The sequence below is a fragment of the Drosophila suzukii genome, chromosome 3 (assembly GCF_043229965.1).
Source record: "Drosophila suzukii chromosome 3, CBGP_Dsuzu_IsoJpt1.0, whole genome shotgun sequence".
Lineage (NCBI taxonomy): Eukaryota > Metazoa > Arthropoda > Insecta > Diptera > Drosophilidae > Drosophila > Drosophila suzukii.
Window position 1 is genome coordinate 15,361,561 of NC_092082.1, and position 26,402 is coordinate 15,387,962.

General features: G+C 44.2%; 3 protein-coding genes across 12 annotated transcripts; 2 read left to right on the forward strand and 1 right to left on the reverse strand.

Moving 5' to 3' along the window:
• Positions 1-2,454: 2,454 nt before the first annotated feature.
• Positions 2,455-3,197, reverse strand: LOC108005827 (pupal cuticle protein C1B). Its single transcript, XM_017069164.3, has one exon. The coding sequence runs from the start codon at positions 3,161-3,163 to the stop codon at positions 2,474-2,476; it is 690 nt and encodes a 229-aa protein (XP_016924653.3). The 5' UTR covers positions 3,164-3,197; the 3' UTR covers positions 2,455-2,473.
• Positions 3,198-8,147: 4,950 nt separating this feature from the next.
• LOC108005826 (large proline-rich protein BAG6) lies at positions 8,148-14,637 on the forward strand. 10 transcript variants are annotated; one of them, XM_036815046.3, is made up of 11 exons: positions 8,148-8,599; positions 8,669-8,786; positions 8,866-9,077; positions 9,137-9,898; positions 9,982-10,543; positions 10,692-10,790; positions 10,995-11,543; positions 11,990-12,931; positions 13,002-13,138; positions 13,187-13,411; positions 13,472-14,637. In XM_036815046.3, the coding sequence occupies exons 1-11, from the start codon at positions 8,534-8,536 to the stop codon at positions 13,814-13,816; spliced, it is 4,017 nt and encodes a 1,338-aa protein (XP_036670941.3). In that variant the 5' UTR covers positions 8,148-8,533; the 3' UTR covers positions 13,817-14,637. The 10 variants fall into 10 exon arrangements, with proteins under 10 accessions (XP_036670941.3, XP_065720375.2, XP_036670940.3 ...); XM_065864303.2 differs by having other exon boundaries at positions 13,229-13,411; XM_036815045.3 differs by having other exon boundaries at positions 8,149-8,599; positions 13,469-14,637.
• Positions 14,638-16,225: 1,588 nt separating this feature from the next.
• ltl (larval translucida) lies at positions 16,226-25,450 on the forward strand. The gene is made up of 4 exons (XM_036815351.3): positions 16,226-17,154; positions 21,945-22,953; positions 23,013-23,211; positions 23,647-25,450. The coding sequence occupies exons 1-4, from the start codon at positions 16,862-16,864 to the stop codon at positions 24,582-24,584; spliced, it is 2,439 nt and encodes an 812-aa protein (XP_036671246.3). The 5' UTR covers positions 16,226-16,861; the 3' UTR covers positions 24,585-25,450.
• The last annotated feature ends 952 nt before the right edge of the window (positions 25,451-26,402 follow it).

A 26,402-nucleotide genomic window follows, 5' to 3' on the forward strand; every position in this document is an offset into this window, starting at 1 on the left:
AATATCAAGGACAAAAAAAAACCGAGGACACCAATTGATTATTGACTCCGGCTGTTTGAGAGTTTTTCGATTTGCTTTCGGCTTCCCGAGAGTTTTCTTTTCTTTTGCAAAATTAATGAGCCTGCAAAAATCTGATTTCAATTTGCCGATTAGAGTTGTCAATGTGTATAATTTACGAGAACGGCGAAAATCTTATTAGTTCATAAGGCACGCTAGTTGATGGTCCTTCGTCCTTACAAATGCCCTGGGTCCTTTGGTTGCCATGCGAGTCACGTAGCTTTCATGTCCGATTTTTAAGTTTGCGCTGCACAAATCACGTAACCCCTCTGCATCCCCCTCCCTCTGTCGCAGAACCAGGGATCACGGACTGGTGTAAGGACCAAAGCTAATGTCCTACTTGGGGCTATTTGTAGGGTGCACTTTGTGTGGATTTTTTATGATTTGTTTACGCTGCCTCCGAACGTGAGTGATAAGCAGGAACTGCTTACTGGTAAGGACAAGTAAATCGAGGCATTCAAGCCTTTGGCCAAATGCAGCGGACATGATGGCTAAAATGGTTATGGAGAAACTAATATTACAAGTGTATACACTTCAAACGTTAATATTACATTTTAAAAAACAACGTAATTATGAATATATTTTTTAATTTTCAACAAAATAATAAGTCTCTAGCAATTTGCATATCAGGATAGCCCTTTGGAAAGCTTTAAAACAACAAATATAAAGAAATCATTAAAAGAACAATTTTAATGCAGGCATCACACTTCAAAATCAGGAACAAACTACCAGAGTTATGGAATCAAGAAGTGCAGTTTTGGGTTCCCATTCTAAAAACCATTGGAATTACGGAAAAAGTGAACATGAAAAAGGGGTCAAAATTTCGACCCACGCTTAATAGAAATAATTAAATGCAGGTTATTAGAGAATTCAACCACAAATTCATAGAGGTGTCACACTTCAAAATCGGGATCAAATTACCAAAGTTATGGAATCTAGAAGTGCAGTTTTGGGTTCCCATTCTGAAACCCATTGGAAATACGGAAAAGTTGAACATGAAAATGGGTCAAAATTTCGACCCTCGTTAACAAGAAATATTTAAATGCAGATTGTTAGAGAATTTAGCCACAAATTTATACAGGTATCACACTTAAAAATCGGAATTAAACTTCCCAAGTTATGGAACCTAGAAGTGCGGTTTGAGATCCCATTCTGAAACCCATTGGAAATACGGAAAAATCGAATATGAAAATGGGTCAAAATTTTAACCCTCTTTAAAAAAAAATATTTAAATGCAGATTTTTAGAAAATTCAAACACGAATTCATAGAGGTATCACACTGTAAAATCGGGATCAAACTACCCAAGTTATGGAATGTAGAAGTGTAATTTTGGGTTCCCATTCTGAAACCCATTGGAAATACGAAAAAATCGAACATGAAAATGTGTCCAAATTTCGACCCTCGCAAAAGAGAAATATTTAAATGCAGATTATTAGATAATACAACCACAAATTCATAGAGGTATCACACTTCAAAATCGGAATTAAACTACCCAAGTTATGGAATCTAGAAGTGCAGTTTTGGGTTCCCATTCTGAAAACCATTGGAATTACGGAAAAATCGAACACGAAAATGGGTCAAAATTTCGACCCTCGTTAAAAAGAAATATTTAAATGCAAATTTTTAGAGAATTCAACCACAAATTCATAGAGGTACCACACTTCAACATCGGGATCAAACTACCAAAGTTATGGAATCTAGAAGTGCAGTTTTGGGGTCCCGTTTTGAAACCCACTGGAAACACGGAAAAATCGAACATGAAAATGGGTCAAAACTTCGACCCTCGTTAAAAAAATATATTTGAATGCAGATTATTAGAGAATTCCACCACAAATTCATAGAGGTATAAAACGTCAAAATCGGGATCAAATTACACAAGTTATGGAACCTGGAAGTGCAGTTTTGAGATCCCATTCTGAAACCCATTGGAATTACAGAAAAATCGAACATGAAAATGGCTCAAAATTTCGACCCTCGTTAACAAGAAGTATTTGGATGCAAATTATTAGAAAACTTAACCAGAAATTCATAGAGGTTCATCACACTTCGAAATCGGGATCAAACTACCCAAGTTATCTAATCTAGAAGAGCAGTTTTGGGTTCCCGTTCTGAAAGCTATTGGAATTACGGAAAAATCAAACATGAAAATGGCTTAAAAGCTTGACCTTCTTTTAAAAGAAAAATGTACACGAAGAATATTAGATAATGAAACCAGAAATTTAAAGAGGTATCCCTCTTCTAAATCGGTTTCAAATAACTCAAGCTATGGAATCTAGAAATGCAGTCTTGTGACTAAAAGAAAATCTAAGATGCGACAAAAATAGAAGATGTTTGGAAATCATTACAAACCAAGGATTTTTGCTCAACATTTTATTTAATAAGTATACACAAAGTTTTAAACTTAACTTGGTTAAACTAGAATCCGTAGTGGGTACCGAAACCATCGAAGGTCATGTGGGAGACGGTCTCCGCAGGGGAATAATGGATGACGGCGGGCTGGTGACTGTAGTGGGCGGGCTGGTGGTACACCGAAGGAGCCTCCACATGGGTAGGTTGATGGTAGACCGAAGCACTCTGCACCTGAGCGGGCTGATGGTAGACCGAGGGTGTCTCCACATGAGCAGCCTGGTGGTAGGCCGATGGAGCAGCCTGATGGTAGACTGATGGAGTCTGGACATGAGCAGACTGGTGGTAAACCGATTGATCAGCCTGATGGTAGACCTGAGCAGGCTGGTGGTAAACCGGCGATGCCTGGGTGAACAGGTGGGATGGCTCCTGATGAGTGCTGTGGCTGTAGACAGGAGCTGGGATCGAGACTGGAGCCGGAGCTGGGGCATAGCTGAAGGTCTTGGCCACCGCCGGCTGGTAGACGTTGTTGCTGATCCGGGTGTCCTGCTTGTGGACCTGTGAGTAGGGCGTGGCCACCGACTTGGCGTAGTGGGAGACGGTGCCATCGAAGTTCCTCACCACATTCTGCTGGGTGTGGGCCACCGCGTGCTCGTCGGCGGCATAGCTAATGCTCGGTTGGGCAATTAATCCCGCCCATGTGGGAGCCAGGAGGAGCAGCAAACTGGAGGCGACGCTGAGGAACTGGAAGTGAGCCATGTCGATGGAAGCAATTGGAACAACTGTGCTGGATAGGTCGATTGTTAGGCCATATATAGAAGACATGACCGCCGCAATGCCAATTACCCATAACTCGTTTCCAGCTTTGCCGGCTGGCTTTGCGTGACTTTCAGAAATCCATTTCTCTATCCCTCGATCGTGGCAAATCAATTTACAATTGCCCAGCTCCAAGTGACAGCCTCGAAAGGCGGGGGCGGGCACATAAACTGAAGAAGGGCGTGGCGTCGACCCAGTTAAAAGAGACCCAGTCTTGGCCTATCGACATTGCGTAATGCCCGGAATAAGCTAAGGTCTGTGCACTTGCCGCACTTGCTCCACATTCCACGGACTCGGTTTCGGATTCGGATTCGACTTGGCTGGATGGCAACTTACAATTCACCGCTGAAGGGCCATCAAGTGGCACAAACATATTGCGGCCAGCGCAATTTATGGCCCATCGGAGATGCATTAACGGCGCGGCCAAAGTGTTAATGCATTTTCTGCCCCATCCGCTCTTCAAGCCTTTCATTTGGATTGTTGCGGCTCACGGAAACGTGGATATTTGTATCTTCATGCATTAAAAGTGACAACAATGAAGCATATTAACCCATCTATGATACACGCATTCAGGTACCTTAAGAGATATGACTATGACCTTTAAAAATTATATTTTTATAAACATTGCGTTGCAACTTAATTTGTTTTATAACTTGTTTAGATATTTCTTTTAAATGTTATTGATATACTTTACAAATGAAAAAAATAATCTAAATTTTGTATCGTATTTTAATGGAGTCGGAAGTAAAATAAAGAATTCTTCTAGCTTTACACTTTAATTTGTATAAAATTATTTAACAGCTGTTAAAATTAAAATCATAAAATAAATTCAAATCCTAATTTTTTGAGTTTCAACATGTTTATACTATAGATGTTCAACTGATTTTCTATCGATCTGAATTCAAGTTCCGCTTTGTAGACCCCTGTTTCCGTATCCGTTTCTGTTTCTTTCCAATGGACCGGCACTCAACTTGAAGTTGCCCCATTGATGCGAGTGCCGCTCTTTGATTTTCTGGCTGGTCCGTAGAATCGTTCAGCTCGCAATTGAGTCATAATGCAATTGGCAAACGTCAAGCAAATGTTGTTAGCTGGCCAAAAGATACGGAGAATGGGGAGATGGATGGACCGGATGTCCGGTTGGCAAGTGTTGGGGACATTGTTGCCTTTTCCGTGGAAGGAAAACTTTTGCACCAGGGAAAATGACACACACTCGCAAATAGCGTCAACATCTCGACGCCAAATGTGATTACGATTACAGCGATTGTGGGCCAACTTGAGAGAGTCACCTTTGTTGGCTCCATATCTTTATTGCGGGGATTAAGGAGTCCGGAGAGTGTGTGCTTGTGTGTCCATTATGGTCCTTATGAAATTCGGCACATAAATTGTATTATTGCATTTATGCTTGATTTTATTTCCCCCCCCAGCTCTCGACTCTGCTTTTCTCTGCTGATTGTGTTTGAGTGTCGAATTGGCTTTCGCATTATTTTGTATTTCTTCTTTTTTTTCGTTTTGGCCTTAAGTGGATTCGTCTTCGTTTACGTCTGCATTGTCGTCTGACTGAACTTAACGTTTTATTGGACCGACAGGAATCACATGTGAGTGCTTACATTTCAACGGTTTCCTTTGCCTTTTCAAACCGTGCGCCAACGCAATTTGAACTTCAATTAGCTGCATTTGGCCATGGCTAATAAACGCTGCCTTCGTCTTGGCTCCTCGTACTGATATACAATTACAAATGACGCGTCAGGGCCAGGCCGAAAGTCAATTACCAAAATGCACAGGGAAAAATATCATTGTTCTGGTCACATTTTGGTTAAAAATACAATAATTGTTGATATAATCATTTTAATTTTGTTATGATTTTACAAACATCTCCTGAGAATATACTTAAAAATGTTGTTTTCTATTCCAAAAGTAATAAAATATTTTTTTATTTTATATAAATATTGCACTGTAATAACTTAAATAATATTTTAGATTTTGTTAGATTTTAAAATAATACAATTAATGCGTAGAAGTAGTAAACTCTTTTTTAAATTCCAAACAGCCAACAATTTTTGTATTTCTTTGCATTAAAATATTACGATTTCAAAAGCTTATTCCCAAAATAATTGTAACACTACATTGTATAAGAAATACCCAATTTTTCACCGTGCATTTGAAAGCGAAAAGAGAGAAAAGTAGCATAAAAGCCCGTGCCTCGATGGCTAATTGGAATTGAAACATAAATTAAGCGTCCAATTCGAGGGCGAAGACGGCAGAATGCAACTAAAACTTTACGACTTCTTCACTTTGGCCAATTCCGAGCTCAACTTCCGCATTCACATGCCGTTCTGCACTTTTACGTTTTGTCGTAATCCCCGCCAATTACGATACCACTAGTTTCCCACTCAACCGCCTGCTGTTGCATCCACATTGACAGCTTAGATTAAGTGTTGACTATAAATTGGTACGGTTAGTTTGGCGGTTGTATTTATGAGGCCAGTGCAGTTGCCTTTTGGCAGGACGAAATAATTTACTGGCAATTACAAGTGGCCGACGAGACATATTTCCCACCCCATCCAGTTGTCCATATGTTCTGTGGGTCATTTAATCTCGGTTTGGGTCAATACATAATCCTGGTATTATATGGGAAAAAGTTAGGATAAGAAATAAAAAAATGGTTTAAATTATTTAAAATAATAAATTAGCGTAGAATTGTTAATATTTTACATCTTTGTTAAAACTTTTTTTCATGTAGAAAATTTTATGAAGACTGTAAGAAAAGGTAATGAAAATACTTCTTAACAAATATATTATTAATCATGCAATTCTCTGAAGAAGCACAGCAACTATCACATGGGTTAAACTCCACCCTGAATGCTGGGGTTCCTTGGTGTTATATTGCCAATCAGCTGCGGAAACCACCCACTCCCACCCTCGAGGTCAGCCCCATTCCGTCCCCTTTGAAGGCTCCTTGGCCGTCCGTGCTTTATGGCACAAAGGGGACTTGGCTTCAATTTTCTTTATATTACAGCTTGATTTAATTTGACGTGAGACTTGCTCTGGGGCCCTGTTCTTGACCAGACCGAAATTAGAAATGGAATCATGCAATGCGGGGGCGAAACTCGAACTGGAATCTGATTCTGAAGTGAAGCGATTGCAGGTTAAATTCGAGGGAAATTCAAATGTCGCCTAATGAAAATATGAACAATTGGAAAAAGCAAATGTCACTTGCCAGCTGCCAGGCACAGCGACTTAGGGGTGGCTGATCTGCCCGATTGATATAATTTCATTAAGCAACATTTCCCCCTCCTCCTCCCAAAAAAAAAACATTTTCTATATAGTGCCACGCCCACCGCCCACCCACTGTGACACTGTTAAGGAAAACTTTTGGTGCAAAAAAGGAATAAAAAGTAACGGAAAGCGCTCGCTTAATAACAAATGGAAAGCGGAAAACGAGAGGGCAGTACTGGTCGACAGAAAAAAAGAAGGAAAATGATAATGAAAATGAAAATGCATAAACAGAAATCGTTGACAAGGCGGGTGGGCGGAATGTTCAGAGTGCTTAGATGTAGGACGGCTGCGTGGAAAACTCATTAAAACTTTTTCACAGCCCATTTAAAAGCAATTTGTAAATTGTAAAACTTGCACTTGGCCCCCTTGAAGTCGGTGAAAAATTGTAATAATTATTATTTATATTTTCAAGCCAAGCATAACCCATATTTTAAGGCAACCGTAGTTAAAGTATCTTAATAGAATTAATTGTGTATAATTAGTAAATTAAACAGGAATAGGTAGAATGTTTCCAAAAATAAATAAAAGTTTTCTTATATTTATAAGCCTTTACTTACATTTTACATGGTTAATGTTTTATGACAATCATTCCTTGCTAGTTAGGAACCCTTTAAACAATCCCACAAAGTCAATGGTGAGCCCAACAATCTGCCAGTGCCCATTTCCGTGGCATCTTTTCAGCCCGGAAAATAAGGGCTCGTCGCAATCACTTTGAGCCCGTGGAAAGGCTCACAATCGCAGACATTAAATCAAATTTCCGCACAATTCCGGCAAGGGGTATGCGAAAAATTGTGTTAGCTGCGGTTGGCTTTTCTCAGCAGCCTTCTGCTTATTTTACTTTCCCACTGCCGCTGCCATAGCGCCACTTAAATATTCAAAGCGAAAAGTTGCCCTACACCTTTGCGTCTTGGCTGAATTTTATTATTCAAACGCCGCTTTTCATGTGCAGTGCCGAAAAATTCCCACAGGATGCAGTCAAAGGCAATGGGGGGCGTGAGCATGGCGAGGGGCTAGGGGTGAAATTGTGGTTGGGTGAATTGTAATACACATGTGCAGTCCTTTAAACGTTTTTATAGGGTTCATCTCGCATTTACCCACATGATTTGGCCTATGGGGGAAATCTAGGTAGGTCCCGGGAGATATTCTTCCTTTTGACTAATTTAAGGCAACTTGGGTCTTCCAAGAGCATTGCAAATATAAAATATAAATAAATGTTCTACGTATTCAAAAGAACCGCCACATGTTTTAAGGGTTGCCAGCTGTTTAGAAAAGTTTAAATACTAAAAAGTTTCAAGAGGTCTGGCTACATTGGTGGCTTGAGTCTGAAATAAGAGTGTTGAACAACGTTTAATTTTGGTTTGCGCCCTGGCTTTTGGTATGTTTTTTAAACAGTGCTGTCAGTCTAGCTATTATGTATCCAAATGAGTTTTCTAGTGCTAAATATTAAAAAAAAATATATATTTTAATAAAATGTGATGGCTACCGTCTAATTTGTCTTGTTAATATGATTTAATCTTACGCATCGAAACTCAAATATATTGCAAGAAATGGAGTTTATATAAACTTTGGCATTAACTTTAGCTTTTTTAGCCATTTTACCCTCTTTAGCTATTTTGGCTACTTAAAAGATGGCATTTGGCTAGCTTTCGGCGCGAGAGTTGGCAACACTGCCACACTGTCAAATTCCAGTAATTATTCTCCTCTGCCGCTGTTGTTGAATTGCAAAATCCTGCGCCCGCTTCAGCCACATAAGCCCAGCATATATTTGCCCGATCCGAGAGCAGGCCGAGATCCGTGAAAAGCCGTGCGTATTTACCGCTATCTGAGCAGTGCGAAAACGTGTCCGGAAAAGCCAAAGGCCAGCGGCAGCGAGTGCGAGTGCGAGCGAGAAGGCAGGTGACAGCGACACCGACAAGATTTCCCCGTCCCCCTCCGCCACCGAACCCCCCTCGACTGTTTCTTTTTTGCACGGCACGGGGAAAACCGAAAGGAAAACGAGATTTTCAATAGATTTTTGCGACGCAGTCCGGCCGGAAAATGCTAATAAACCTTAAGGTGAAGACCTTAGATGCGCGCACCCACGAATTCAGCATCGACAATGAGGTAATGCTTTGAGGTTGTGTGTCCAGGTCTAGAGGCTTCCATATATCCACCTACCCCGCCCATTTCCAGCTCACGATCCGCCAGTTTAAGGACCAAATAGCCGAGAAGACCAACATTGCGGCGGAGAACCAGCGGATCATCTACCAGGGTCGCGTTCTGGCCGATGACAAGCAGGTGAAGGAGTACGGTGAGTCATGCCCCCGGGAGCACCCCCATATCTTTTTTTACCTGCATTTCATTGACCCATCTTTGTGTTGCACATGCAGATGTCGATGGCAAGGTACTCCATGTGGCCGAGCGTCCGCCCTTCTCCCAGCGCGGAGCCAACTCCCGAAACAATGACGAACCCATGCGACCCTTCCGCAATGTGGCACGTCCTCCGCCGCCCGGAATGCGCACTTCTCCGTACTTCCGCGCCCTCGATGGCATGCTCGTGGGCACCATGGCCATACCCGTGAACAATGGTCCAGTTGCAGGGGTAAGCCCTTCAGAACCCTCTCTTCAAAACTCTCTATTCAAACTTATGCAATCTGACAGACTCGCCCCACACCGAATCGCTATCCTAACTCCTCGTCTTTCTGCATCAACCGCATCACCGTGGCCCTACACATGATCGATTGCGCCGACAACATAGCCGCCTATCTAGAGAATCCCGCCGTGGGTCTGAACAATCAATCTCTGGATATCCTGCAGCGTGGCCGCTGGTCCATGGAGTCCACAGTCGTGGAAGTGGGTGTCTCCTCGACGGATCTGCCGCGCAACAACAACATAATCGACATGGTCCAAGACGCCGTGACCGCCGCCCTTTCGCGAACTGGAGCCCGCAACTATACGGTGGTGCAGCTGCCCACGGTGTACACCAATGAGAATGGGGAGACCAGTCAGCAGAGGACTGGAGAGGCTGGCGCCACCGAAGGGGCAGCCACCGGAGCTGCTAGTGATGCCAGCGGGGAGACCACTGCGGCCACTGTAATCATTGAGGATGTAATCGAAACAGACGACGAGGCTGCCGATGGAGCCTCGGATCGTTCAGCAACGCCTACCCCAGAGGCCGAGGCGGAAGGAGCAGTTGGTGGCCAGCCGGCGACTGCTGCAGAGACTCCCAGCACCTCCAATGGGGCGGCAAATGACGCTGCAGCTGGCGGCGAGGGAGGAAACAACTCGGGACCCAGGCGCCGCACTCGTCCGCAGGTGTTGGCCCAAGTCATACAGCACTACCGTGGCGTACAGACGCGTTTGGCTCCCTTCGTGGATCGCTACTACGAGATCCTTCAGAACGATCCGACTTTCGAGGAGAGTGTGAGTCAATCATCGAAGTTTTTCTTTGCCTTTTCGGAATATTCTATTACTGCTCTATTACAACTTCAAATTCATATTTTTAGGACACCGCTGGACGCGAGGATGCACAGCGCATCTTTGACCGCGTTTCTGAGGCTTTCCACTACCTGTCACACGCCCAGCATGCAATTTCTGATTTGATGCTGGACTTGTCGCAACCAGGACCTCGTGTGCTCACCTGTCGACCCATTTTGGTCGAGCAGAGCGGCTACATACGCTCTAATAACATTTTCACGCCCTTCTTGGGTCCGCCACCAGGTCTGATGAACGAGCCTTTCCGTTCCGGAAGAGCACCTGGTACTGCTGCTGCGGCTGGCACTCAAACGCCTCCCTCGGCAGGCACTCCAACTGCTGTGGCTCCGCCCCAGGCCACCAATTTGCAGGCGGCCACAGATGCCAGTCGCGGTGCGGCGGCCATGGCAGAGATAGCCAGTCGGGCTGCTGGAGCCGCTGCAGAGATGGCTGCTGGAGCTGCCAACGCAGCTGCCGCAGCTGCTCGTGGTTTGTCCAGCGACCACGTGGAGGATCCCGTCGATGAACCCATGGTGGCGCCCAATGCAACTGGCGCAACTCCACAGGCTCAGCAACAACCTCGTCTCGAAATGGGTAAGAAGACGGTTTCAAAATCGATCTTAGTACGCACAACGGGTGTCCAAAACTTTATTGAATCTATTTTATTTTGTATCAAGACTCTTGATCCTAAGGTACTGAACTACCCTTTATATTGCCCCATTATTTGTTGACGATTTTCTAGATCACGATCACGATCAAGATCAAAATGAAACTCCAGAAAGAGAGGTGCGAGCAGCGCCTAGGCTGCGTGTCTATGTGCCAGTGACCCTGCCACCGCCCAGTACGTTTTGGTTGTTTGGTTGAACCCATCTCATCTCAGTCATGGCAGACTAACCACAATTTTACACACTCATTCACTGCATCCACGTTCGGTTCCACTTACACTTTGTTAGTTCGTTTCGTTTACTGACCAGCCCCTTAACCAGATTAATCCCAGCTACCACTTATCTTATGAAAGGCTTTACTAACTCTTGCTGTTTTGCAGATCCCCAACTGGAGATGGCTCGCATTATTCAGGCAATGGTCAACGGTCAACGGCCAAACGATGTTCATGTGGAATTCAATGCGCCCAACGTCATGTCGATTAACTTGCCCGTGCACGTGATGACCGGAGTGCGTCAGGCACCCGCACCAGGTGCTACAGAAACTACGTCACCTTCTGCTCCAACTGAAGAATCATCGCCTGAAAGTGCTCCTGCAGCTGGCAATGGAGATTCTCCGAACGCTGCTTCAACTTCAACGCGCACTGCAGATCCGAGGGCCAACACCTTGCCCACCACGGCCACCCAAACGCGTTCGACTTCAAGACCACAGATTCAGATTGGCGGAAATAACAACTGGGGAGGACGCATTGCTCCTACGCATGCGGCATTCGACCGCTTCCTGCCTTGCAATAGTCATCACATTCGGGAACCAGAACCGCTGCCCCACAGCACCAATGCCCAAGGTGCAAGTACCAACCGTGGCACTAGCACAGCATCAGCAGTAGGAGCCGCCGTCGTCTCGCCCACAGCCGCCGTGGGAACTCGTCCTGGTGAGTACTGTTTCCCTACTGGAACAGTTATCGATCCACTTCATACCCACGACCCCCGCCATGACCCACCTCGCACACCAACCCACTTCATCCGCACACTCACCAACCAGAGATGGAAAGCCCTAGTCCAATGAGAACCAGTCGAATCCGGGTTGATCTGGCTTATCTAAGAGGCTCGAAGAACTCAAATTCATTTTAAAGAAATGGAACTAAACAATATTTTTTCTTTGACCATTATCTAGTTTTGAGGAATTTGGCTCGGCTCGGTATTCCAGTTCCAATCAATAATGAAATCATTACATTTTTAAATATGCGTTGCATTTTGTTTAGAAAATGTGATTTCCATTCACACAGAGCTCTAGGGAATGCCTTCTGCCCAGCAGTTCGACTGGCGACTGGCCTCCATCTCTGACATTAATCTCCATTCTATCCATGTCATCATTTAGTCACCTCTGGTCGCATCCAGCGCGGCAGTGCCACCGTCCGGCCAATGTGGTCGTCGCGTCGTCAGCGACCCGCCAGCGAGCAACTGAGCAGCCTCCGTCCGGCAGCCTGGGCGCAGGCGCAGACCCAAACCCCCCATATCCAAGCGGCCCACGTTGGTGGTGGCAGCACCAATGGGGCCGGAGTCGGAGCCGGTGCCGGGAGAGTACGGCCCACGGGAGGATCGCCCATCAGTCGCGACCGGCTGGCGGCTCGAACGGCCCTCGTTGGTGGTGGCAGCACCAACGGAGGCTTGACCTCCGTCCGGCGGGGGCGTCTCCAGACCGCCACCGGGCGCCTGTCCAGACAATTTCCCACCCTACTCGCTAATTTTTTGCTTAATCTGAGAAATAATGCGCCAACAGCTTCGGCAGGCAATGCTGTCGCCGCCGCCGTCGTGGGAGGTTTAGCCACCCCATCATCGGGAGAAGCTGCCACTGTTGCTTCCAACACCACTGCTGCGCCACCACAAGCGGTTCTATCTACATCCACACCCACGCCAGTCGGGGATTCGAGCAACCTGCGTACCCAGCTGCGCAGCTTCCTCAACGACAGTCTCTTTGTCGGAGTGCCCATCAACGAGCAGACAATCCCAGGAGCCATTGGTCGCGCCCTGGAGTGGTTCGGCGAAAGTCTGGTCTACCTGCCGCAGTACGAGCGTCCGGAGTACAACTCCCGGGACTCGGTGTGCAACATCCTGCGTGTCAGCCTTCGTTTAATCATCGAGCTGTGCAGTGCGGCTCCCGGCGGAACAGATAGTGGCCAGTTCGAGCAGAGTCTGAAGCAGATCTGCGACCAGTTCCGCAAGCGACTCTACAGCGTCCTCTTCCTGTGTCTCGGAAGCGCCAATGCGGAGCTCTACTGGCGCCAGCTAATGCGCCTGCTGTGCGCACCCATGCGATCCAGTAAGTAGATAGAAATATTAGAAAATGCCCGAATCCTTATTTATCTATTTATTTCATAATTTTTCCGCAGATTTCCGCAATGAAGCCCTGCAGTTCTTGTGCATCTACATAGACCCCACAATTCCCGCCCAGACGGACACCGTGGATGCCCAACAGTTCCTTGTCCTTCGCAGTGTTCAGGCAGCCCCCCCCACAGCTGTCGAGGAAGTAGGTTTTCAGACTTCCATTGCTGTTCAGAAACTTATGCATTAATAGCCATTTGTGGCGCCACCACCCCTTGCCTTTAACCCCCAGCAGCAGCAGCCGCAACAGCAGACTCTGGACACGGATGTGGAGATGGCGGAAGTCGCCACCAGCAGCAGCAGCACGCCGACAGAGACCCAACTGCCCGCCGTAATAGTGGGCTCGGAACCGTGGCACATGAGTTTCCCCAACGACTGGTTGCCTGTGATAACGCGCGACTTGCAGACCCAGACTGAGGTAGGTCCTTTTCATCCTCCTGTAACTCAACCCTAATATAAATGTTTAATCCTGCAGCAGAATGACCGCCCCCAGCCGCCCTTCTCCGATGCCTACATCTCGGGCATGTCCGCCAAGAGGCGCAAAATAATTCAGTCAGAAAAACCGACGGCCAACGTGGAGTGCCTCATTGCCAACGGAGTGCAGAGGGCCATCCAGAGCGCCGGCTTGGGAGGAACCAGCGGCAGTGCATCGAGTTCCTCAATCAGTGTGGATTCCGTTATCGGTTCCATTGCCCACGATTCCGCCATCCAGGCTTCCTACACCGATGCGGTGCGGAATGGTGTTAGGGAGCGCATCAAGCAGGATGCGGATTTCAAGCCCAGCAAGTATCCGCAGATCGCCAAGTTCGTCGAGCAAAAGTAGGCGGCCGTCGAGGCGATGGAAACCTGGCCACCTTGTGCTTGTTGTACATTTTACTTTAATGAATTGTATTTAATTTAGTTAATGGCTAAGTTCTGTTTAAATCGAGAAGACGACGAAGATTGCGACAACACCAACACACGGAGAGGACCTTTAGCAAATGCTTCAACCTACATAGAATAATAATATCCAATTGATATGTATCACCACACTATGGGACACGACACAAAGCCCAAGCAAAAACGCTTTTTCGGCTGCGATAAAGGAGCAAAATAAACACACTTATTAACTGAAAATATGGAGATTGGAATTCGAATTGGAATTGGATTGAATGTACTTGGATGTGGGGCCCACACAGCGAGTGGAATGCTTTCAATTGTCCCAAATGGAGGTGGCGTCCCCGGGTCGCGTGATGTGGTGGAAAAGCAGAACAGAGCCGTGACGACAGCCGAATTCCAGGCGAATATTTTGGACGGCGCCAAACCGGCATTGACGTGGGCCGGATGGCACATGATTGCCGGATGACCGATGACGACCGATCCGGAATGTGCAGATCATCTCAAGTGGATAAGCCTTCAGCAGAAGCATTCCAGGAGGCATATCCACCACATCCCACCCGACCAGCCCCACATCCAGCATCCCACACCATCCAATTTTATCGTCATCGAATTCCGAAGCCTACGCTACCCTTGTTATTGTTGTCGTGTGCAATCGAAACACGAAAATGTGTCACATAAAAATGTTAAGAGTATTTATGTGCAAAAAAAGAATACCGAGAAACAGCAGAGAAGTGAAAACATATGAATAAATAATAATAATTAATATTTGCCGCTTTTCTTTAAATATTTACTTGAGATGATTGGACGCTTAAAATAGACTGGCTACGTAATCGAAGTATATTTTTATACCTCCAGTTATAAATCACAGTGCAGTACAAAAATGTAATGCTATATTTTTTTCATTAGTCGGGAGTTGAATTTTAGAGATTGTACGATCAATCCGTATTTCGAACTAGTTTTAAGATCTAGCTGGGTTTATTGGTAAATTAATTTTTGTAACTTTTTTTCTTTAATTATGATGCTTGCTTTTATTAAACTAAAAATATTTTAAACCATTTTTTATTGTACTCAGTAATTTTAAATACAAATAGTCCCTGAAACCTTAAGGTTTAACATGGCAGATGGAGTCCGCCTTTGAAAGTACGTAAGTATTTCTGAACCGTGCTGTATGTAATTAAACATAACATAATATAATCGTGCCAAGGTTTCTCGGCAGTAGATAAACTTTTCAAGGCTTAAAACCAACCTACTATTATATTTTTAAACGTTTTTCTGAAGAATTACATTTTAGAAATTGGTAATAGTATAAGAATGGAAATATAAGAAAGTTCTTGGGTCGATCAAACCCTATTAAATTGATGAACCGTGCTGTATGTAATTAAGTTAATCTTTCAGACGGCCCTAAACATAACATAATCGTGCCAAGGTTTCTCGGGAGCTTACGGTCTGCATGGAAAACGGAGATGGATGTGCTGGACGGGCATGGGCAACAGAAGCCACTCGGCTGCCGCCCCCCGATGATCCCGATGATTAATTGCATCCAGAATTGCAGACGATGAGGAGCAGACATCGTTGGCACGCGCAATCCGGGGAATTTGCGGAATTTGTGGCGAGCGCATTTAAGGCGCCCAGTGTTTAATTATGCATGCGGGCCCAGAACTTGGAGATAAATTAAGGCAGCGGACTTTGATGCATGGCTCCTGCTCCCGGCTCCCAGCTTCCAGCTCCCTGCCCCATGAAATGCTGCATCGCTGTGGCGCCAATGGAAAATTTTCATTTGGCCCAATCTCAATTGGGCTGCCGAGATCCTTAAACAAGCCGGTTCCATTCAAACGCTGCCAACGATCCGATACGATCCGAAAAGTCATAATTAAAAACATTTCTCGGCGCGGCGAGTGCCAGATGTCTATGTAAAGGACAATTTATTGGGAGTGCGTAAGCCAGCGAGCAGCACATACTACATATGTAAGTACCAACATGTGTCCATGATAATATAATGATGCCCCATACATAGAACTAGGTTCCGAAGAAGTTCCCAGCAGCAACATCGGGGGGCCCAAACGTGATTGAGTTGCAGATAGAGATGGAGATTGATGCCTGGCGCCGAAAGAACAGGAACACATGTAATTGAGTGTTGTGGACAATTATAGCCGGGTCCCAAGTCCCCAATTAGCCAAAAAGCCGCTCAAAGATCTCGGTATAGAGAGAGCCAAGAGATCGGAGAGAGTAAGACCAGCAGCAGCAGCAGCAGCAGCAGCAGCAGCAGCAGCACCAACAGCAGCAACAGCGACGCCGGCAGCAACATCAGCAAAAAGCGGAAAGCAGAGGCACTCACGAATCCTCACCGAAGCCCAGTCGAGTATTGTACGTTCTGGAGTAAAGACGTGATCACCAGCCACCATAGCCATATTATATTCAGCGATACTCGCGGTGTTCGAAATCAACAATTAACACACACAATTTTTTAGAAGATTAATATTCCGAGCATCGGCGATCTATATACAAACGGGTCAAGAGGTCTAGCCAGATAGGGAGAGGCGGAGGAGGAGCATCTCCAGCTCTGCATATCTCGGCCGTTAAGAATCGATACGATCAACCCAACGGATCTTGAAGTGTGGTGCGCGTGTGTTTTTTTCAAAAAAATCGAAAGAAAAACGAAAAACTAGTGACAGTGTTGCCCTGAAATCCGATGCCAGCGGTTGATAGTATCTACAAAATCCTGCTGGAAAACCGAGCTGCAATGGAAACCCCCGCACACACGCATATGTTTGCCTAGTGGGTTATTTCCCGAGTTTTCCGTGTTTTGCCGAGCGGCCTGCTCAAACAGTTGGTAATCCGCCGCCCGAGCGAATGCAACGTTTCCCGAGTACCGAACTTGAAAACCCGTGATTTGTGAACAGATTCAGTGATCAAATAAAAGTGTCCCTTCTGCCTGGCCAAAGAATTGTGAAATTGATATTACCGAGTAACCGGTCGATCACTCGACAAAATGACTTCCCTCGTGTACACCGTCCTCAACCTGGCCACCCTCCAGTGTTCCGTGCGGCCGGAGATCTCGCCCTGCACCTGCGAAGCGGGCAAGGCCTGGAACCATGTGGAGCTCTACTGCGAGAAACTTGAATCCTTCGATGCCGTCGTCACCAGCCTGGCCAATAAGCTCAACCCGGACACCCATATCGACCTGAAGATCACGTATTCACATCTCGAGGACCTGGAAATGAAATCGTTTACGGATATGAACTTTAACCTGTACAAGCTACGGATGCAGTGGAACGGTTTAAAGTGAGTTGAATCATTGTTTCGGTTATAATTTCCGAGGGTGAGAAAAGTAGGGGTTTTTCAGGGCGTACTGTTTTTATTTATTTTATTTTATTTTACATGTAGATTGGCATGTTCTATGAATCATATTGTAGTATTTCAAATATTATCACCTTTTGTATTTATGGTATACAAATCGTATGTTGTTTCTATATCTTCAAAGAATAAACACATTTGGTTTTACTTATGTACCTATATAAAAGGAAGGATATAGTTAGCAGAGAGATATTACCAAAACATGTTCTATGGGTCTCAAGATTTCATGGAAGCGTGGGCCGATTGCTATAGAATGGGGTAGGTAAATTATTTATTGGGGAAATTTCCCGGCTATAGATTCAATCAAAATATCTTTGTTGGGGAGTTCAAGGTTACTAGCCGTGTTCCGCAGAAAGGCAGAATTTTCCGCTCGGCCGGCTATCAATTTAGGTTCCTTAAACCCAATAAAAACCGAGCGAAAAATAATAATGCAAAATGTACACAAATTTCAATACGCTTATGTAAATGCACGAAAAAATGTGCTCCTCAGATCGGATCCCCAGGTCTTGTTTACAGCCATATAGATACTAAAACAATAACAATGTCGTTTGTTTACGTCAAAGAGCCCAGTGCCGCCTCATTATCTATGGCTCAATTGGGCGAAATTGCGAAGGAGGTGGACGTGGAGGTGGAGCTGGATGCAGTCGCATCTTAATTGCCGCCCAGATGATTTAATTTTTCAATTAGGAAGTAGCATTGAATTGCTGCAAATTACCAACAGGCTTGGGATCCGATTGGATCCTATCCTCATACTCTGTATACGCTACCAACTAAACATCTATGAAGATTCCGCCGCAGCTAGAATCTTTCTTATTGTTGAATTGATACCTTATCATCGTCTTATCATCACCGTATACACATGTGTGTATCAGTGGGGAGGATTCTATTATGTACTTCGGCTTATAGATGGCTGTACACAACGTATACTTAATGCGTACACAAAATTGATAACTGCAGTTATTGAAAGCGTTTTTTCAACGGCGCCTGCACGTTTTCTCACTCTGACTCTGAATGAATTTCAATTCACTGTCGCATTGTCTTTTATATATTGGCAATTATAAATAACAAATATAAATAAATGCACTTGCGGGTATAGAAATAACATTCGAGCCTATTTCATAAGCGCCTGCCGCGGGTTCATTGATATTTGACTCTGTTGTTCTACAGCCAGTCTCGATTTTAAGCTAACTATGAGTCATGATTCTTTGTGCCCAAAGAAATTCATTCTGCAAAAAGAAACCAAAATTTCGAGCTCCAAAAAAGTTTTCAATACTGTATGCCAACACAAAAACTCAATTGGAATCCAAATTTCACTAGATCATTTTTTTCGGGTATCGATCCATTGTGGTATTGTTTTGAATCGAATATTAAGAATCATTTAATCATTCATGTTTGTTTGAATAATTAGCTGCACAATTCTTAGTAAGCTAATCTTTGTTTCATAGAATGTATTAAGAATTTATAAGCTGGCTTTATGATGATGCTCATATCAAAATCACGTTCTTTTCAATATATTTGTGATTCCAAGTTCGGTTAATATTCGGACATTTTTGAAGAAACCTTGATTGTTTATAATTCTGAAACCAGAATATTGAAAGCCGCTCGAGTTCCCAGAAAGCGACGTTTTAGTTCTATATATATTTGTGATTTCAAGTTCGGTTAATATTCGGCCATTTTTGACAAAACCTTGATTGATTATAATTCTGAAACCATAATATTGAAAGCCATTCGAGTTCCCAGAATGCAACATTTTAGTTCTGGGAAAAATGTGTTTTTAAATCTGTTTTACGGGTTATGTTATCTTCACTTCTAAGATTAAACTATTCGATTTATCATCGTCCGAATGCAATTTGTGTGTTTGTATGTAAAACGAAATGATTTAATTACCCGACTTGATCGAATCAGTGTTGTGCACCATCTCCCCAATCGCCGATCTCCCCCAGAATCGAGAATCCGGCGGGGAGCGCGTGCCTCTGATGCCACTGCCTCCGATTCTGGCTGCTCGGGGAACGCTTTTTACATTGATGTCAATTTATAACAATTGACCTATTGCCTTAATATCGCGCTTTGACCAAATCATGCCAACCCAGCCAGGAAAAGTACCGCTACCACACATGCGTAATCGTATGCACTGGGAGAAGTTTCAAATAATCGGGCTTATAGGAATAATGGAACGACTTTTATAAAAACAAATTTGCACTTTTACAAAAAACTCTTAAAACAGTTGTGAATATGTTTTCACATTTCTTTTAAACCCTATTAAAACATTTTTGAAAATAATAAAATAATTAAGTTCTATGTGGCGCCAGAGCGGGATCGTAACATCCCAAAACAACTGATATGGTGAGACGCACGGAATTCCCGAATTGATTATTTTTTCGGCGTGTGTAGCTCTTTAAAGAAATCGCTCACTTCAGATTTCATTTAAGCTGGATTGCCTTTCTATCTTTTCTAATAAAATACTAAACAGTTTAGTTATTCGGAAACCAAATCTAAAATAATCCAAAAGTATTATAATCTGTGCAATTAAGAATACCAATGATCTATTCAAATACACTGATAAATCCAGTGCGAGAACACTTCCCAGATCAGCTAGAATGTGGAACACAGATGAAAGTGATTTTTGATAAGAGCTACTATTTTGTTCATTTCGTTTATAAACATAAAATCTTTATGAGTGGCGCCAAAAAATAATCATCTCATGTTTATGATCACTTTTTACGATCGCCCGTAATCGAGTTATCAAGTTGAGTGTGGGCAACTACTGAATGGACGGACATAAGGACATCTGGTGGCTCGAATCTTTAAGAATGGGGTACTGTACGGATTATGTGGCCTTTTTGATAGATTGATGGCTTTGGTCTTGTGCTTTGCCCAGGCGATAAGAAGGTCTCATGCTCGGGGTTCACTATATGTGCATTATATGTTCAATAACTCGCAGATTTGTTTGAGGCTATTATTGCTCGACTCGCATAATTACCACCATTATCGGAGTGCAGCCACAACCCTGAGAAATGTGTGAGGAGTGTTGACGGCTTCACTCGCTGGCTGCCTGGCCATTGATTATTATAACTACTCGCACATAATTTATTCGGTGTCGGTGTCATATGGAATATTTCCAGCTGTTCTGTCTGGGCCCATAAGCGAGATAATACAAAACGGATTGCTCAAGTGCTCCAGGAAGCTTAGTAAACATAACAGAGCATCCAAAAACATTACTCTAAAATGGAAAGTTCCTAGCTTGTTTGTTGTTTATGATTTTGGGTTTCTTATACATATATGGTGGGGGGTACGACTCTCTGTTCTCTCCGTATTTTGTGGTCTTTGGTCCGGGGTCAGTCAAGAGCGAAGCAGGCAGTCCAATTGAATTTTATTATTACGCTCAATCAATGATCAAGGGGCCAGTTTAGGTCGTGTGACAATTATACCGCTGACGTTAAGGAATTGTGGATACATATCTCTGCACGATCGCACATCGCACATCGCACATAGCAAAGCATCCATCCATCGATCTGTCTTGATATCTATGTGCTCAAGTTCAACGGGCCCATTATGGATACAGTAGCCGAGGAACATCCATCTCGTCCGGCTTCACTCATTACATAATCAAGGCTTGACAAGCCCAGCTCGCAGATAAAGTTGCACTCCTCCCCGGAGCCGGAGCAATCAATCAAGATCGTCTGGCTAAAAATAGAGCCTGCCAATCAATCTGATGCACCCCATCCCATATATCCCACATCCCATGCCAATAACGGGCGCCAAGGATGCACTTGGCACGCCATCCAGCCCAGTTCCCATCATGAATCTGCTGTTCTTGGGGGCCGTTTGGCGCCTCGACGGCGACAACTTAATAGCCACCTGCAGACGTCGATAAAGATACTGATCAGGTGCGGCGGAGCGGGACGGGGCGGTTTCGGGGGCCGTAGCCCCTGATAAGGCTGCGTCATCAGGTCCAAAGATAGACCAGGGATGCGAAACATGATATGGGCCCATTCCAAACTAATTACAGATTGGCTTGAATCACTGTCATGGCGTGAATCAGATTTAAGGGGCATTGCTCTCACATCATAGAAACCATTCATAAAATCATACGAAAAATACTAAGTAATATGTTAGAAGTAGTAAGCCATCTGCCATCTAATTATGGATCTACAATGGGAGAAACAATCTGAATAACAATCTTGAACCATTAACTATCCGAGTTAGACCCCTTGATTTTAATAAATATTGCTTTGCTCAGACTCTAATAAAAATACGCAAGAACAGCACAAAATGTCATCAGCGATCTAATGTTATCTATTAAACCAATTATTTTCATGATTACACTGGGGAAATACCCAACTAGACAAAATGTATCACTTTTTTCAAGGCTGCATAAAAGAGTAGTTGAACATAAGGTCCTTCATTTATTTTTCATTCTTCAGAAGTTTTTTTGATAACTAGACCCATCTAATACAACATAGTCAGTAAAGTCGTCTCATTCATTGTAAATATTTACCAAAGACTGTTCTCACTCAGGTACGAATGATATAAATGTGCACATCAATCATATTTAAGAAAATAAACACTTGAGAAAACCCCATCTGATAGCTAAGCTTTAACTAATCTTTAAATTGTTTAAATGGTAGATCTTCTCTTAAGACCATATCTCCAATCCGTATCTCTCCTTCTAACAATACGAAATTGTAATGGATTTGTTTTGTTGTCTCTATTTATAGATCGCTGCCCGAGGTGCCGTTCCGCGGGTTATCGAATGTCACCTACCTAAGCATCGGCGACAACGAACTCGACGAGATCCCGAAGCACGCCTTGAGCCACATGCCGAGCATTTTGACTCTGGACATTGGGCGGTGCAACATACGGGCGGTGCAGCAGGAGGACTTCAGGGGCATCCAGAAGGTGACGAACCTGATCCTGGTCAGCAACATCATCCAGCGCTTGGACAGGGGCTCTTTTCCCAAGAGCCTGTTGATCCTGCATTTGGGTAGAAATCAACTGGAGTCGCTCAATGGTTCGCTGCACGATTTGGAGAACCTGCAGTCCCTGTTCATCAATGCGAATAACATCACAACGCTGGATGGAGAGCTGCCGGATAGTAGTCAGTTGCGTCTGCTGATGGCCCACAACAACCGGCTGGAACGACTTCCCGCCAATATGGAGGGAATGCACAGCCTGGAGACGGTGCATATACACTACAACCAGCTGAGGTCCTTCGATCGCGTCTTCCGCAACGCCGTCAATCTCTCCGAGGTCCTGGCCGACAACAATGAGCTGGAGTACCTTTCCCGGGACGAGTTCGCCAGCTGCTCCAAGGTGGAGTCCCTGCTGATGGGGAGTAACCACATCAAATCGTTGAATTCGTCACTACTGCCGATTCTCAAGTTGAAGGTTGCGAACTTCTCTTTTAACGACATCGAAGAGTTCTCGATGGCGGAACTGCACGGACTGCGTTCGCTCAAGACCCTCCTGCTGTCCAGCAATCGCATCCAACGGCTGCTACCCGATCCCCAAGGAGTGCAGAACCTGATCCTTGTCAATCTGGACCTGGATAATAACAGAATCGATTCCCTGAATGGAGCTCTGGCCGGTCTGGGCTATCTGCGCATACTCAATCTGGCCGGAAATCGATTGGAGCACCTCCAGGTGGGTGATTTCGATGGCATGATCCGTTTGGAAATTCTCGACCTCACCGGAAATCAATTGGCGGAGCTCAAACCCTTGGAAATGGTAAATGGTTACCTCTGAATTTGCCTTTTAATATACTAATGGTATTGTTCTTTTTTCAGACCGTGCTGCCTAACCTGAAGATCCTGAAGGTGGCGTACAACAATATCACCAAGCTGGAGCAGGACTTCAAGGGTCTGCCCGTGCTGTGCCAGGCCAACTTGACCAACAACCAGATTTCGACCATATCAAGTGAACTCGTCACCAACACGCGCTGCAAAAATCACAATGTTCCCGGAAAACTGGAGATACATCTAGATGGTATGTCATTAGTGGGGTATATTTAAGTTGCACCTGTTTTTCTTAAGAAGTTTGTAGAGAGGTAAGACCTCAATTAATTACTATTATAATTAGACAGTTTAAAAGCTAATGTTCTTATCGATCTTGCGTTGTTATCCAATGTTCTACAATGATCTCATGTATTACTTCCAACGTATAACGCTGTTTTGAGGTTCATACCTATAAAAAAAATTATTTTTGTTGATTAAGGGCTTGGTAATAAAAGAGAAGACCATTTAGCAGGCGTTTTTACATCATTAATATAATATACCTAAAGAAAATGCGCATCTAATCAATTTTTAATAGCCCTAAAGTTGTAATATGTTAGTTCGTGTTTATATTTACTAATTTAAACTCAAGCTACGTATAATCTTAATGATCTTGATATTCAACTAACCTTATCCAATCATTTTCCAGACAATCCCATAATGTGTGATGTGCGCCTGAACGAGTTGTGTCGCTTGATGGCTGTCCAGGAGGCCCGAATCCGAGGTAGATCCCAGTGCTTCGAGAACGACCAGGAGGTGTGCACTGTGCTGCCCATGCTGTACAGGGTGGACCTGCCTTCGCTGGTGCACAACCTGAAGTTTGGAGGCCGCGAGGATGCCAAGCCGGTGATGCAGATGCTGGTGCCCATCAAGGCGAACAACAAGCTATTGCCGCCGATTCTCACCCTGGGCAATGAGGTGATCATTGGCGCCGCTCTGGTCAGTCCGGTGATTGCTCCTCTGCCAACACCACTCTTGCTGACCACCTCCACTACGCAGACACCGCCTCTGCCACTTCCTGTGGAGACGGAAGTGGAGAAGAACGAGTCCACAACGGCGAATCCCATTATCACGAGCAGCACAGAGGAGACCACGACCACGACCAGCACTACGACGACCACTGAGACCAGTAGCCAGGTGGCTCCAGCCGAGGAGGTGATAACCACCACTGCACCCACCACCACGACCACCAGCACCACGACACCGAAACCCAACGAAACGCTGCCCGTGATTGTGGAGCTACAGGAGCCCAATCCACCGGCCACTCCACTCAACCAAACGGATGTCAGTGTGGCCCAGGAGGAGGCAGCTCCCCCGGCGGTTCAGGATCCCCTGCAGCAGGAGCTGGAGAGGGAGCGGGTTCTAGAGCGGGATCTGGACCACGAGGCGGTGGCCAAGACCGAGTACGAGACGGTGGAGTATATCCCCAATCTGGTGCAGCCACCGGTGGATGCACTGACACCGCCGCCCAGCAAGGCGAATGCTTTGGAGGAGGACTCCGAGTCCGTGCACTCCAACTCAGTGCACGCAGAGTATCCGCACGCGGCGCAGAGCCTGCAGATACCGGAGGAACCGCCGGAGGAGTGAGTCCTCCACACTGGGGTGTTAGGCTCCTCGGGGGGATTCCCCGAATAAAACATATTATTTTACTGTAAATCGCAGACGAACGGAGGAGGCGGAATCGATGGAGATCGATGGAGGTCGGGCGGAGCAGCATGCAAACGGCGGAAGGAGCGAGTCTCGGATTTGTATGCCTTAAGTTAACTTAGTTCTTATGTTTTATTTAAGCCATCGCTAAATCGAACAGTTTGTCGGACCGGACGCTTTTTTGTTGAGTTTTTTCGTCGATTTCGAGAGAATTTCGAAATCAGGACAAACGTACGAGGACAGTCTTATGATTTAAGCTTATTTGTTGGGGGCTCAATTTCGCGTATGTGTGTTTTGGCGTTGGCAGATGGTTGTTTCTCGGTTTTCATTTTCACGGAAATTAGGGAAACTACCCCGAAATAATTCAAAAAATATAGATTTTCAAATATTAAATTTTTTTAACCAATGAAATTGAAAACCGAAAAACAACCAATGGAAATGGAAGGTGGCGATATCGAATATGCAACTGCAAATACACATTATCTATATTTAAAAACTGTATACCCGTACGAACGTTGAACATCTACAAGTAGGTACTTAGAGTTAAACGACAGCAACAACAAATCGCATCGAGCTAATGTTTATAACGAAAAGCACTCACTCACATACACACACACAAAACCACACACACAAACACAACCGTAGCCGTGCACATGCACAAACTGAAAAAAAAACGAATAAAAGATGAAAAACGAGAAAAAAATATTGTTATCAGTTCGTTAACAAAATGAGAAAATAGATTTTAGCGTGTAACTATATGAAAATGAAAATGGTATTCTAAATAAAATCGTAAATAAAAATCGAAATTGTAGCTGTTCTTATTTTTTCAATTTAGAAATCTTGATGGTGAAGACTTTCCAAAGTGGAAAAAAGACGTTACTTTTCATTAGCGGCGCCATGTTAGGAAACTGTAAGTGGTGGATGTCGGAACTAAATAAATTAAACCACATAGTATAATTTTGTTAAATTTATGAACATTTTGGTAGGATTTAAGTTTAGGTCTTTTTTTCGATCTATAGAAAAAACTAGATGAAGAAGTTAATTGCATATCGATTAATTAGGTGTCCTTGACTATTTCAAACTGCCTATGCTTGGGTCCTGTTTTGCGGAGTCAAATTTTAAATTTATCTTTTCAAAATTGTTGCTACCTTCTCCCCCTTTTTTTCTCCTATTTTTTATATTATCCATTCTCGTTCTTCTCTGTTCCTACACTTTTATCAAGCTCAAAAATGCAATATTTTTGAATCAAGGCGCCATGTGTTCTTCCTTTTCATGAACATGAGTCTTATTTTTCCGGATCTGGTAACACCAACCGCGACTTTCTCTTTGACCCTCTGGCAATTTCTTTTAATTTCTGAGAAATTTTAAAATATGGTTTGTGTCTAATTTTATAAATTTATCAATAGTTTGAGTCTACGCTATCTAAACTTACCACACTTTGTCTACATTGAAGTCAAATTACGAAGAATATTTAATCTCAATTGTTTCCGACCCAAATTTAAAGCCGGTCTCCTTTAAAAACGAAGCACTAAGCATAACAGTGCGTTTCATGGCCTTTATAAAACAATATTTTATACAATTACTAAACTAGTGTTATCTTACTCTTAAAATATTGTAAACAATTTGACATTTAAGGATTTGAGTGGGATGTGTACGGAAAAGTGCCCAGAAACTGGAGTGAGAATATGGCGTTAGTCCATGTTGGCACGGTGCCCGTTTGGAGTATTTTTGGTATATTTTAATACCTACACAGGTATT